Source organism: Festucalex cinctus, chromosome 5, assembly GCF_051991245.1.
Source record: "Festucalex cinctus isolate MCC-2025b chromosome 5, RoL_Fcin_1.0, whole genome shotgun sequence".
NCBI lineage: Eukaryota > Metazoa > Chordata > Actinopteri > Syngnathiformes > Syngnathidae > Festucalex > Festucalex cinctus.
In genome coordinates, this window is record NC_135415.1 from 30,328,835 (window position 1) to 30,344,183 (window position 15,349).

Sequence of the window (15,349 nt, forward strand, 5' to 3'; positions counted from 1 at the left end):
AGGGGAACGCTGACATAGTTTTGGTCTCCTACCCAAACTATCCAACCCTGCCCATCCTACCTAACCCTCCTTGTGTTACAACCTTGTGTTACTGTGATTAAGTTTGTGTGACTCCCTTTGGACTTGAGGTCATGAATATCTTGAAACAATATGCAGTATAGTACGCTTAAACTAAAGACTCATATATGGCCAACATTTAGACAAAATTAACTGGAAATACTTTTTCATGATTTTCCTTCGATCCATAAGCCATTCAACTGCTGAATTAAGCATTTGTCGTTTCTGCTTTTGGCAGAACGCAGCCAGGACAGCGAGGTGGTGATGCTTTCTGACTCCAACTCCACCCAGGACGCTTTCACCGATCCCACCAGCTCACAAGACAGTAGCCACAAACCCGCCTGTGGGAAAGTCAGTTCTTCGTCGTCGGAGAGCACAACGCCCGTGAAGGAAGGGCAGCCTGCGTCCGAGGACACAGGTAGACCACCTTATGAGAGAAGAAAAAAAAAAAAACGGTGGTTGTTTAACTCAGTTGCTCCCAATAACGTGTAAATATGTTTTTTTTTTTTTTTATGTTTTAAGTGTCCCGTTTTTTTGTTTTGTTTTTTATGCTAGAGCATACAGAAGGCTTTGATGCAGCCTCTCAATGGTAGTTATTACACAAACGGCCAGCAGGTGGCAGCAGAGCAAAGAAGATCAACCAGGGCCATGTAGAAAAAAAGCTCAATTACTTACAATTTTAAATAGATTTGTAAAAACTGATGAAACTTAGCTCTCTTCTAATGCGAATTGCTGCAAAACGGAAACAAATAGAAACATACTTTTTTTTTTTTTCCTGATGAAAGAAGAGACTTTAATCTTTCTTTTGATAGGTTCCATGCTTTTATAGCCATAAAACACAATATTCTGTGGGCCTTGAAAAATCAGTCAAAATCCAGTAAAACAGCCGGGAGCGAACGGGATTGCGAAATGTGAAAATGGCGGCGAGTGAATGAGTTAATACTGAAGCGGTCGCGTATTGTTTGGCCAAGATAACCCAGCCGTGCCTTGAGCGATGTCTTTGCTGCTTCCTACTTTAGAATCGCACGGAGATCAGACTGTCGCCCAGACGGAGGAGAATCTGGTTGAGGAAATCGTGGAAATGGTGGTGGTGACCCTCCCCGAGGCGTCCACTCCCAAAATCTGTGCGGAGAGCTTCCTTCCGCCTGTACTTGTACCAGTCACGCCTCCAAAAGCGGCTTCCTCTCAACCACCCGCTTCTCAAACCCCAGCCAACGAAAGCAAAAAGAAGCCGGAGCCCCCCGCTGAGGTCGTTGAGGTGCCCAAGGCCCTGCCTGCGGAACCGGCTGACCAGAAAAGAATGTTGGTGGAAATGTGCGTCCGCTCGCTTTCCCTCTGCCTTGGACGGTTCCCGCAACACTATAAAAGTCTGTACCGCCTGGCTTTCTTTTACACCAACAGCAAAACTCACCAGGTCAGTCCACCTCTGTTAACCTCATGTTGACTAATGACGTGCTGCCTAATGTGTGCCAACAGAACAGCAATGCAATTAAACTGCAGTTAGGTGCGGCCTACTAGCAATTATGGACGTAAACATAGTAGTGGTGCAACGGATCGCGCTTTTTCCATTAAATTAAAAAAATAAAAAATTCAAATGTCTAATATAGCCGTTTAGGATTTAGGAACACAACCTTTAAGTGTAATATGAGGCAGAAACTTTTTTTTTTTTTTTTTACATGGTTCAGGTGTAAAATAAGTATTTAAAATAAAATAGTAAAATAATATTCATTGCCTAAAGTTGTGTTCCTTTCTCTAATCTAAACAGCTATGTTTGTATGTACATTTTTCTTTTTTAATGGGCAAAAGTGTTTTATGAAATAAATAAATGACAGTTTTATTTCGTTATTTCTTTTTTCTTTTCTTTTTATAATGAAAAGACCTCAACGTGCAATTTAAGTCACATTGCCTAGCCGTGGTCCAGAATATTGAAAAATAATTAAAGTAAGCCAGGTAACCAGCTGTCAAACTTACTTACCAGTCAGCAGCTAGATACTCGTTGGTCATGCTAACAGTTAGCTGCTAGCCACTTTACGTCGGAGACTTCTGCCGTATCATACAATAATGGCGTCATTAATTTATTTGCATTGCCGTCAATGTATTAATGACTGTATTCGGTAAAATTTATTTTGACTTTAGGTTTAGTGTGTGACGTTGAGTATGTTCTCTCTCTCTCTCTCTGTTGGTTAGAGGTATGCGTGGGTTGAGAACCATTTTTTCTTTTTTCAGCCAGTTTGGCACAGAGTTGCTGTGCTTAGCGATACTGTCGGGGCATCTTTCTGTCACTTCTCTCATGTCTCCACTAACAGTCTAACACATAAGGTTGTTGTTGTTTTATGTTATTACGTTTTGTAGTATTTTTCACCTTACCTTTATCATAGCGTTTTGAATCTCAGGTTTCAAGGTTGTGAAAAAATAGTGTGGGCTTTCCTGATTGTAAATGAGCAGTGTTAGATTGAAGCAGATGTTTACACAACATGCAAGCAAACGTGTTTTTTTTTTGTTTGTTTTTTAAATCACATCAATATATTGTGATGATGGAAGGTGATCTGCATTATGATAGTTTAATAGTGTATATTAAAATGTAGATGTGTGTTTTTTTTGAATTTTTATTAATGAATGTATTTATTAAAACAGAACCTCCAGTGGGCCCGAGATGTGTTGCTAGGAAGCAGTGTCCCATGGCAACAACAGAAGCACATGCCTGCACAAGGACTCTTCTGTGAAAGAAACAAGACAAACCTGTTCAATGTAAGTTCAGGTCACGTTTCCTTTTTTGTTGTTTTTCCCCTGTCACTTCACAGGAATTTTTTTTTTTTTTTTTTTGTAGATTCTAGTTATCACTGAATCATTTAACATTCATCTATATAAATGGTAAGCTTTAATATATGGTCATAAACACTCTGAATAGTTTCATTATGGACACTTCATGAGACACACTTTATATATTTTGGTTACTTTATTTAGCGACAGGAGAAGGGCAAAATATTCAAAATGCCTCTCAATCTGATGCAAGCCACAGCCACATGCAATTTCAAATGTATGATTGAATGAATAACTCTGCTACATTGGATGTAAAGTCAACATCACCCCATGTTCGAATGCCATTTTTTGGGGGACATATTTATAAAACAAAACGGGAATCACCCCGGGTGAAGCCTTTTTAGAAGGGAAGTAAAAATAAATGATAATGAACAAAAATAATTTCTTCATCTGGAACTACGGGATTACCAGGAGCTGTTTATTTTTGTTTGCACTCTTCTTTATATCCGTATTCATATGTATAGGTTTTACGTTATATTACAGGTAGAAAAAAAGTTTAGTTTTTTTTTGTTTGTTTTGTTTGTTTTTACCATGGTCACATGACAGTTGGAGGAATTTTTATTTTTTTTTATTTTTTATTTTGGTCATATTACAGTTGGAAAACTTTTTATTCATTTATTTATTTATTTTTATTTATTTATTTATTTTTTAATAAATATAACCTGGACACCAATTTAATGTAACAAAAACCTGGCACTGGCGGCACAGTGAATGAGTGGTTAGCACGTCCGCCTCCCAGTTCTGAGGACTTGGGTTCGAGTCCAGGCTCCGGCCTTCCTGGATGGAGTTTGCATGTTCTCCCCGTGCCTGCGTGGGTCTTCTCCGGGTACTCCGGTCTCCTCCCACATTCCAAAGACATGCATGGCAGGTTCATTGGACGCTCCTAATTGTCCTTAGGTGTGCTTGTGAGTGTGGATGGTTGTTCTTTACTGTGTGCCCTGCGATTGGCTGGCAACCAGTCCAGGGTGTCCCCCGCCTACTGCCTGAAGCCAGCTGGGATCGGCTCCAGCACCCCCCGCAAACCTTTGTGACGAGCAAGCGGTTAAGAAAATGGATGGATGGAAAAACTTGGCACTTTAAGAGGGGTATGAAGATTTTTGTTTGTTTGTTTTAATCCACTCACAGTAGGCTATCTTTGAACAAATTTTCACGTTCACTAGGAAATATCACACAAAAAAATTACACAACTGATTTCTGTAAAACTTTGTGGAAGGCTGTTCTGGAAGATTTCCAAATCAGTAAATTGATTTTGACATTTCACCACTACTACCTACACTTGCGTGGCGGCCAAGTGTTGTTAGTGATCCTCCAGATTTAACAGATGGCGCAATGGTGAACTGCCCAACAGAATTTTTTTTTTTCCCCCCCAAAAACAAACAAGGCATGCAGACTGAGCAGTGAGCATCATTCCAGTTATCTTTATGCTAAAATGGATTTTCCTCGTGCGGCTCTCGTGTTGAATCTCGTTAGGTCGCGCAGGTGCGTCTCATGCAGCATCGGCTGTGCGTAACCTAACGCTCACGTTTTGCAGCTCAGTCGCAATCTCAAGGGACGAGACGAGCTTGTGAAGCACTCATGTGCGTCCTGACAATTTGTTGCTAATGATGTGCTCGTCGTCGTGTGTTTGCGAGTATTGGCATATCATTAGGTTTCCCCTTTTGTAGACCCGTGTCTCACGTAAATTCAATTGGCTGCTCAGAAATGTGGCCTGAAAACGGATCACAAGCAGCTCTATAAATGGAATTTCTCAGGAGGTGATTGGTGAACGATCCGTCTTCACAAGACTCGTGTTGGCGTTTGCGTCTGTTATCTGCTTCTTACGGCTGATTTGAAGGAGGTGAAGAAACAGCGTGTGTTTTGATTTTGTATTGCTTCACAGAACTGATCATCGCAAGCTCATAAGTCTGCGTCTCACTGTTTTTCGCCAGTTTATATTATCCTGGACGTTGTCGTGTACACCGTCGATCTCAAACCCTTTCGGGGAACAGATTGCAGCTGGGCGAGATGGGCCACGGCTGAACAGGAGCTCTGCAGTGAGCTAGCTCCCATTGGGTTCTCACGGAATCCCTTTTGGAAGCAAGCCTGTCATCCTTGTGTGCCAACTGTCAAAGCTTTAGTGTTTCAAAGCTATCAAATGAAACGATCATGAGAAAATCTCTCCTGAATGATTGCAAGTACGTTTTCTTGACTCACTGAATTGAGCGAGCAGGAATAACCTCACGGTTATCGAGTAGAGCTGTGCGATACCTTGAGATTTTGGTATCGATTGATATCAAGTAAATACTGGTGCCAATATCGGCGATACCGATACGATACCTTCTGTATGCTCTAGCATAAAAAAACAAAAAAACATATAAATACGTCTTTGGGACACTTAAAACATTTAAAAAAAAAAAAAAAACGTATTTACACGTTATTGGGAGCAAATGAGTTAAAGTACAAATTCACCCGAATTCTGAAATTCTGAATTGTGCATATGTTCATTGTTCACCAAATAGTTTGCTAGTGTTGTTCCGATACCGTTTTTTGGCCCCCTGATACCGATTCCGATACCCAGCTTTACAGTATCGGCCGATACCTAAGTTTTTTTTTTCCCCCCAACATGAAAAAGCTGTCCTGCCATTGGTTCAGAGCATTCAAGGGCCAATAGGATCTCTTAGATCGGCATGCAGTGAACATGTCATGCACGAGCAAGACACAAGATGCTGCATCCAAAGTCCTATCTTAGCATTGGAATTAATGGTATCGGCATGTTACTTGTGAGTACTCACCGATACCGATACCACTGTTTTAATGCAGTATGCCGATACCAGTATCGGTATCGGAACAACACTATAGTTTGCTACTATATTTGTACAAATATGTGCACCAATATTCTGTTATCAATGTGTTTTGGTAAATTATTGTCGAACTATGTTTGTTGTCGTCACAATAACGAGCGGTGCGGTGATATTGAGCCATCAGCCCTGCCTGCTCACATTTGATTCAGTTGTGACAAGTCTGCGCCCATCTGCGCCTCCACTCCCACTCCGCGCGTACACACGTCCTCCACCCACGTGAGCATTTCGAATCAAGCGTGTTTCTTTCCGCCCCCATTCCGAACGCAAAATGTCAATCTGATAGCATCTCTTTCTCAAGCAGATTTTGGATTATGACGGTTCCGAATAACTGTAAAACAAATTTTGCAATCATGGAGCAGTTACCCTCGAATTACTTCCCTCCGTTTGCCGTATGACTCAAACGTTTGAGTTGCGCAGTCTGGTGTTCGTAGGTGGAGCTCCACTCAGGAGAAGCATGCGTTGTTGTTTTTTTTCTTAAGGGAGCACTAGTGGACAGTGAAAACGTTTCTCTCATGTTTTGATTTGCATGTTCGCGCTGTCAAGTCGAGATTCCGCCGCCTCCCTTTGGCTCTGTTCGGTTCAGCTTGACCTTTTCCAGCACTTTTTTTTTCCCCCCCCGCTCCGCTCACACAGGAAACAGGATAAACAAGGTTATGCATGTGTAGGATGTTTATGGTGGCCATCTGGAGAGACACAACCAGTGTTGAAAGGAAGCAGGTGAGGAAATATTACGTATGCAAGTTGCTTCTTCAGGCAACACCGTCTCGTTAGGTTTTGCTTCGGAAGGAGTTTTGTTTCCGCAAACCTGTTCTTTGCAGTGTGCAACTCAATTCCTCTTTCAGCCAGTTTATGTTCTCATGTTCTTTTTCCTGTTGCTCTCTCTGGCTTCGGCACGATCGTGCACTCCCCCCTCCGGCTTGTTATTCGCTCGGCTCTTGTTCAGCTTCCTCATTACTCTCTCGCTCTTCTGTTTGTGTGGGCGTGCGTTCATGGGCGGGGCTTTCCGCCGCTCGCGTGTGATTGGCTGGCGCGGACCTACGAGGGCGGGCTGTGCACTGTGCAAGAGAAAGCACGCTAGGAGGGAGGGAGGTGGGGGGGAGGGGCAGAACTCCAGCGGGCTGGGGGTCAGGGGAGAGTGGAGATGGAGTGCGTGGGTGTTTTTGTTTTGAGATGAGGAAGGAGTCTCCTGGTCTGTCAGCGCTTTCCGGAGATTGACGGGCCGGGCCGGGCCCGGACGTTGGCGCTGGCGACCATTCTCGTTTCGCTTCTGCCGCGCGGAGCCGAGCTTCCCGCTTTTTCCTCCTCTGCAGCTCCGGCTGCCCTCGCACCCAAATGCAGCCCACCCTTCGCTCTCCGAGCGTGAGCTTCTGTTAGGGTGGAGGCTTCTGCCGTCGGATGTTGTCGCTGCTACCGACTGCAAGAATCCTTCCAAGAAAAACAACATAGCGGCGTAGGAAATGAGGACTCGCCTTCTTTGGTGATGGTGAGTTGCTTTCTGTCAGACTTTTGGAAACACAGAGTCCTTAGTTGTGGTGTTTTGTGAGACTTTGGACTTGAGATAAGCAGATGCAGAGCAAATATGTCAAAAATATCGTGATAGCTCAAGATGACGAATGGTTGCCATGCACCTGCCAGTTGTTTGGAGCATTGACAGGTAAGCGCCATCTTTGGTTTGAAAACATCATTTCCCTCCTCAAGTTGCACATTGCTGGCGTCCAGATTGCTCATGTCGTGATTGCTAAATTGCAGCAGATGCCACTGGTAGCTACCAGTCACATGACCGCCCAACTTTTCTCTCGTTGTAACTTGTAGCAGATAATCGTGTGTCTGTGCTATTGCATTGTAAAATGTGACGAGACATGCAAAGTTTGCTTGCGAAAGTACGTCTTGTAAGTGACTCACACGTTCGCAAAGGCTTGCTTGCTCTACATCTCATTTTTGTCACGCTCACGCAGTTGTGGCTTTTAATATATACAGTTGTGCTTGAAAGTTTACATATTCTAGGGTTATGTAAACCTTTGAGCGCACTGTATGCTGAGAAAAAGCCTTAAAGGATACTTGGAACATTGAACAATTTTTAGCAGTAAAAAGTTAATATTTTGTCCAGAATTAATTTTATAACCATTGTTATTTCAAAACACATTTTTCCACTTTCTGTCGACTGAAGATGACATCACCTGTGCTGAAGAAATAGGTAACGATCAATCACGGCTCACCTGTTTTCAGGGTTTCGTCAGCAAGCTGAGCCATGATTGGTCAATTACCTGTTTGCTGAGCACAGGTGAGGTCATCATCAGTCGACAGCAAGTGGCAAAATGTCGTTTTTAATAGGGATGCACGATAATGCTATTTTCAAACAATACCGATAAACCAATCATTTAGAGGTGCCGATGTCGATAACCAATAAGTAAGCCGGTAATTGTTTGCAAAATTAACGTGAATACAAAATGTACTTTCGAGTCCTACTATAAGTCTAACAAATACATTGAAACATTGGATAAACTTTGCACAATGTTTCAATGTATGTCAAGCACCATGAAGTTTTTATTGATATGATCCACAACAAATGGACCAACGTGGCATGTCAATAATTATTGCTGGATTTCTTTATTATCTGCTTTATCTGTATGAAATCAAATTGCCGATAATTATCGGCAGATTTTTTCTATTGTCTGGTTTATCTGTTTGATGTCAAATTGGTCGATAATTGCCGATATTATCGTGCATCCCTAGTGTTTAAAGGTATTATTTGTTCATGGAAAAATAATAAAGTTATCACATTAACTCATTGACTGCCATTGACGGAAAAAGACGTCACATAATGCATTTTTGTTGGGCTGGCAGTGAATGTGTGAAACACAATGTGCCAATATATTTTGTCATTATATTGCAGCATCCTTTTTTCGTTTTTTCTTTTTTTAAAGGCAAATTTTGCTTAAAAATCCGTCAATTTTGGTTACATCTCATCTTATCTCATTGACTGCCATTGACGGAAAAAGATGTCAAATAATGCATTTTTGCTGGGCTGGCAGTGAATGTGTTAATTACAGACAAAATATTATCATCCTAACTGTTGAAAATGGCTCAATGAGTCAAGTAATCTTTAATGCTTATAAACAGCAAAATAATTGTTTTGAGATTTTCAGGTGTTGAAGTTGACATCCAGTGTTGTGTTCATAAGTTTACATACACCAACTCCCAAGCACAATTTAACTATTCAGAGCCATTTCTTTCCTACACACTATGCATACTTTCTCATTGTTGTGATCGATATATTGACCACAACACAGCTTCCCCTCCAATGGCACTGGTCATATTTTCTCCGGGAAAAAGATGCTTATAACCATTTCAGTCTTACAAATCTGCTTTAGTTGTTGTGCTGCAGAATAATCTGCATAAAGCCACGGCTTTGCATTCCGCAAAACAGATTTGCGTTGATGCTTCTCTGAACGATCCTCGTCCATTAGAGATGCTGTTCTTAGCATACGGTACTTCGCTTGGGTGCTTGTAATCTGAGGAGGGAAACATTTAGCATGCACGTCTTGATTCCGTATAGAAATGTTTGTTGACATCACATTTGCAAACCTATATTATTGGTTGATGCACCGAAGAATGTGTGATGAATAAATTCGGCATAATATTCACACCCACTGGGAAGCTGCTACATTTGATAAGTGCATTATTTGGTGGTGGCTTTGTTACTTTGTCAGGAGGCAGGAAGTTTTGTCTTTAGATATGCATGATCGTTTGATAGGTTTCCCACGTCGTGCTCTCACGCTTCATTTGCCTCCAGAGTCTTGCAAAACGCCACCGGACCATCTGGAGCGGTCTGTTCAGACGACCACCCGGCTCCCGAGCTGATGGAGCCGTCTCAATTTGTTGGGTTCCATCCTGATAGGATCATCTTTTGTTTTTTGTCTTGCGCGCATTTTCGCCTGCCAGAATATGCACGCTGCGCAGCGTGCTTCCTGACGCTAACCTAGGCCGCCATCTGCACTTAAAAAAAAATCGTCGGGTAGATAGAAGTTGGCCCATGTTGCCTGCCGAGCAGACACGTGCGTGCGTGCGTTCGTCCGTCAAGGGACACGTCGCGCCTTGTGCGGGGAACGGCCGAGCGGTATGTTTGTTGGCCGCCATTCTGAGGCTGTTGTTGGACTGCTTGGCCACAACTGAGAACTAATGAGGCTTCCTATCATGTGTGCCCAGAGAAAACACTGCGTAGCTCCCTCCCCACCTCCTCCATGTCCAGGCAGTCTGCAAGATCTCCCCTGCAGTCTCTCCATCCCTCATTAGTGCCTCTTTGAATGCCATGTTTTCCACTCTCACTTCATTCTGTTACTTTCTGCTCCGTTGCATCGTTCCCTTCAAATATTCAGCTTGCTAATTGTTTCTTTACACCAGGGGTCAGCAACCTTTGCTGTCGATAGAGACATTTTAGGCCAAAAAAATAAAAAAATAAAATCTGTCTGGAGCCACAAAACGTTTGAACATTGTGTTAGCGTTAGTCTAACGTACATTAGAGCTGCACCATAACAGAAAAATATACAGCATCAACAATTCGTAGAGATTCATTCTTTTTGTTCTTGTAAATTTTCATACTTTTTCATACATATTTAGACTTTTCTGCGTTTTTTTTTGGTGTCAAATTTCTGACACGTTTGGCAATTTTATGCACATATGGTAATTTTCTGCCTCTCGTTTTCATTTTTTGGAAATGTTTATTTATTTATTTATTTATTTTTTTTAAAAAATTCCTGCCTATTTTTGCTAGCATTTTATGTCTATTTTCACATCTGACGTTTTGTGTACATTTTATGGCAATTTCTTTTGTTTTTGGACTTTTTTTTTTTTTTTTTTTTGTACATTTAATGGTAATTTTAGGGATTTTTGTCTTTTGTTTTTGGACTTTTTATGGTTGCTTTTTTAACATTTTCTTTTTTTTCTTTTTTCTTTTTTTATTTTCTGACTCGCAATTTCATGGAAAAAAATTTTTATGGTGACTTCCTGGTTTCCCTCTCCCTTTTTAGTCATTTTTATGGGCCGTTTTTGGACATTATTAGGTTATTTTTAAAAACTTTTTCATCTACCTTTCGTCTTAAGAAGTTAAAAATTTAGACTCTTGACATTTTTTGAATATTTAATTATTTTTATTTTTAATATAAATCAATTAATTTGAAGAATATTTTATCTGATATATATATATATATTTATATATATTTATTTATTTATTTATTTATTTTATTTATTTATTTATTTATTTATTTATTTTTTTAGGTCTTCAGGGAGACACAGGACATGTCCTAAAGAGCCACACATGTCCCCAGAGCCGCAGGTTGTAGACCTTGCGCTCAATTGTTTACCCCGCAAAGTCTATTTGCTTTTCTTCCATCTAGTAAAGCCACTAGTCGCATCGAGGAAACACCAATTTGTTGCTTGTTTATGCCCCCTGTTTTCAAATAAAGCTGCAGTTTGTCATACAAAACAATTGTTATTTTTAGCGCAGTCACCAACGACTGCTCTTTCTGCTCCTTCTTGTTGTCAATTTCCTTTCCCACCCGCAGGGCATCTGGCGTATTCCAGTAGATGAGATTGATCGCCCGGGAAGTTTTGCATCGCATATGAACCGATCCATTGTCCTCTTGCTGGAGGTGCTATCGCGGCTTAAAGATCACGACACCTTGCTGAAAGTGTCTTTCATGCTGCAGAGAACCCCTGACCAGGGAAAGTAAGAGTCCATTTCCTGGAGCGCTGCTGTGTTTGTTATCGACTTAATGCTCATGTATGTCTTTTGTCATCTCGCCTTCCCACTCACTTCCTTCTCTCCTCCATTAAATCCATCAAGGAAATATTTACGCGATGTCGATCGCCAGGTTTTGGCCAAGAGAGCCTTTTTCCTAAATGTCAAAGTTCTGGAGGACAATCTGAACAGTCTCGCTGGGGTAAGAAAGTACACCTTGCTGTATTTCTTTAAAAGGGGAAAGTCGACCCAAAAAAAAAACAAAATCCCGCCAATATGTTCTATGCAGCCCCACTAGTTTAAATATGATATTCTGGTTAATATTGTGTTAGTGGAATATGAGTTAAGCAGCAAAACCAACAGTTTTGATCAATATCAGAAGGCGGCCATTTTGCCACTTGCTGCTGAGTGAAAATGACATCACAGTAGGGCTGGGTTTAAAAAATGAATGAATATTCCTTTTCATAGCCCAATATCGACTCATAAAACCAAAAATCAATACTTTTAAAAAATGGCTACCAAATGCTGTTATTCAGAGTACCCCAAGAGGAGCCCAGTTTTTGCCACTGTTTACATAGTGCTGCGGTTGTAATCGATTTCAATTATTAATAATTGTTTTGATCAGGTCATGTTCAGTAAAACATACATGAATAATGTGACTGCATTGGATTCATTTTAAATGTAAATATTCATATATATTTTTTCATAATAATGCACCAAGTAAGAGCAAGAAGTTTCTACTATTTGCAGCATTTTGATACTTCTGAGAATGTCTTCCATAAAAAGTAAAATTGGTACTACATGAAATGAACTGAATCAAAAATTAATGCGAATTGTGGTGGAAATCTGAATCGACACCCAGACCGAGGTCTCGGGTAACTCGCCTGTTTTCTGAAGCTGAGCTGCGATTGGTCGTCTGAGCAACTGTGATGTCATCTTCAGTCCGCAGCAAGTGGCAAAATGGCCGCTGCCTAAGATGGATAAAAAACAGCTGCATTTGGCTGCATAACTCGTATTGCACAAATGTCATATTCCTCAGAATGTCATGTTCAGACTAGAGAGGTCACATCGAACATATTATTGTCAAGAAATGTCCTTTTGCCGGTTGTGACCGAAGTTCTTTTGTCTTTCAGCTGCAGCTTCCCAAAGCAGCGACCCCCTCCATGGGGGAGATGACCACCACGGCCGCATCCAGCAGGCCGAGTTCAGACGACGGCAAACATGCGCTGCCCAAGAAGCCGCCGCTCGCAGAGGCGACTTGTACGGCGGACGCGGGACGCAAGGAAGCCTCCCAACCCCAGATTCCGCCGCTCGCACCGTCCGCCGATAAGCGCGGCGCGGTCGAGAATCAACCCGCAAAGGTGGAACCCGCTGGCTGTGAGGGGCACCGAACCGGCCCAGAGGAGCCAATGGATCTGGAATCCGGCCATTGGAGGAGACCGGCAACCGCCGCAGATGCTCACGACAGGGGAACGGAGGCGCAGGTCTCGCTGGGCGTCGTCGAGCCGCAGCAAAGAGTGGCCGACAACAGCCGGACGTCGGAGCTGTCGCTGGAGGAGCTCAGCATAAGTTCCAGGCAGCAGCAGCTTCAGTCGGCGGCGGCGGCGGCGGCGGGCAAGGTCGCTTTGGCGGCTGGCGGCGCCGATCAAGGTTCACTACGAAGACCCAGCAGAAAAAGGAAACTTTTAGAGGATGTGGAGTCGGGGAAAACTCTGCTACTTGATGCCTACAGAGTGTGGCAACAAGGCCAGAAAGTTATGACCTATGACCTGGCTCGCATTGAAAAGATCATGTCAGAGACATTCATGCTCATCAAACAGGTACATTTCCGCCACGCAACATCTTTCCACTGCGTAAACATTCAGAGTGTGTTGCCTCTGCTATAATTCTTTCAGATTCTGCGGTCATGTAAGCTTTTATGGCCTTTTAGATGAAATGAGTCCTCACAAACGCCTCTTCGAATAAGACAAAACACTTTGACACTTTGTAAACAATGAAACCGATTTGGATGAAAAACACTGATTTACTCAAGTCAATCTGCAGTATTGTTGTTTGTTCTCGCCAACTGTTGCTGAATACATTTCCTTCATGTCCCCAAATTGTGCATGTTGAGTTAATTGAAGACTGTTTAGGTGTGTTTAGTGACAGCACGACACTCATACAGAACTGGAAATCAGTCGTGGTTTTGTATTTGCTCCACTTGACAAACACAAGAGGGTACATTGAAAAAGATGTGTGAAGAGGGAACCTAAATGAATCTCTCGTTCCTCTTCTTGTTTCAGGTTGACGAGGACGTGGCTCTGGACCAGGCTGTGAAGTTTTGCCAGATCCAGTTGGCTGCTTCCGCCCAACGACAGGTACGTCCAGCTCATCAATGTTACTCACTGCACGTTCACACGCCCGCAGGGTGAACATTCATTCGGAGCCACGCGGTCCTTTCAGACGGACTTGAATTCACACCAGCAAGTTATCATACCTGGTGACGTTGTTTACTGCAACCGTATTTTATTTGCATCGATTGCTAACAGCACGTTTAGCACAAATAACAAGAAGATGACAATGTGGTCCTCATGCAGCTTCACCGCCCATTTTCACTGAAGTAACTCCCTTTGGTCTGTTTTGCTGTATTTTGACTGATTTTGCAAGGCCCACAGAATCTTGTGTTCTATTGCTATGAAAACATGGAAGCTACCAAAAGAAAGAAAAGAGTTTCTTCTTTCGTCAGGAAAAAAAAAAAAAAAGTATATTCCTATCTGTTTCTGTTTCACAGCAATTAGCATCAGAATATAGCGAAGTTTCATCATTATTCACAAATCTGTTTAAAACATGGCCCTGGTTGATCTCTTATACTCTGTTGCCACCTGCTGGCCGTATTTGTAATAACTACCATTGCTTCAAGCATTCTCTTCAGCTCAGAGGCTGCATCAAAGCCTGCCGTATGCTGTATCATAAAACAAACAACAAAAATTGTAATATTTAAAATAGAACGTATTTATACGTTTTTGGCCGCAAATGAGTTGATCATTGAAAAATTCCCTACTGACACATAAATTTTGTTGAAAGCTTCCCCAGAATAGTGTTATAGTAGTGATGTGAAAATGAAACTTCATGAAGCACTTGCAATATTTTTTTTTACTCCTCTTGATGGTGCTCTTGGTTTAAAGAAAGGTTAGTGCAATTGAAATTGATTACATTTCCACTGCATCTTTAAACCAACAGTACCATCTAAAGGAGTAAAAAAATATATATATATATCACAAATGTGTCATGAAGCTTCACTTGGCCATCACTAGTAGTAGCGAGAACATCAATTATCTTCCATTTTCACTTTTGTTGTAAAGTTGTGGCGTCCTATTTTGAAAAAGAAAAAAAAAATGTCTATACTCAGCATGTGAGTACAATATTCCATCTTGTGCATCATGAGGTAAATCGTGCCAAACGTATTAATAATTTGGTAATCCCCAGACTTGTTCAAGTAGATGCCAGCGCTAAATATAACCCAGTGAATCTCCCTGCCGGCACTTCTGCCTCACTCGCGAGTTGCCGTTATGTCATTGATCTCCGCAAACGCCGCTTCACCCGTCACATGAGCGCCGTCACTCGGCACACAATCCGCACAAAAGCGGAAATGAAACACACTTTTGGCTCAAAAAAAAAAAAATGAATTCATGTTTCTTATTGCTTTATTCAAGGCGAGAGGGTAAACAACCACATTATTACGGCGCCTTATTTGTTCGGCCATTGCCCGTAACTCGAATCCATCACGTCCTAATAAGAGACGAGCGTGCATCTGGCTGCCCAACCTACCAGCCGGCCGTGCGGAATCGTCTGCTCGCGTCGCGCAGTAGCAAATGTGAGGAGACACCTCTGCCGCTGCAGGCCTCCACGTGAAAAT

At 42.1% G+C, this 15,349-nt stretch overlaps 1 protein-coding gene across 4 annotated transcripts in view; it reads left to right on the forward strand.

Annotated features, from left to right (window-relative positions):
- cabin1 (calcineurin binding protein 1) overlaps window positions 1–15,349 on the forward strand; it is a 41,883-nt gene that overhangs the window by 19,106 nt on the left and 7,428 nt on the right. For all 4 annotated transcript variants that reach the window (XM_077521338.1, XM_077521336.1, XM_077521339.1 and 1 more), the window contains 7 exons: window positions 296–475; window positions 1,077–1,471; window positions 2,692–2,805; window positions 11,279–11,442; window positions 11,560–11,656; window positions 12,588–13,274; window positions 13,737–13,811. In XM_077521338.1, the coding sequence (XP_077377464.1) occupies window positions 296–475; window positions 1,077–1,471; window positions 2,692–2,805; window positions 11,279–11,442; window positions 11,560–11,656; window positions 12,588–13,274; window positions 13,737–13,811 (1,712 nt within the window). The remainder of the gene's footprint in view (window positions 1–295; window positions 476–1,076; window positions 1,472–2,691; window positions 2,806–11,278; window positions 11,443–11,559; window positions 11,657–12,587; window positions 13,275–13,736; window positions 13,812–15,349) is intronic.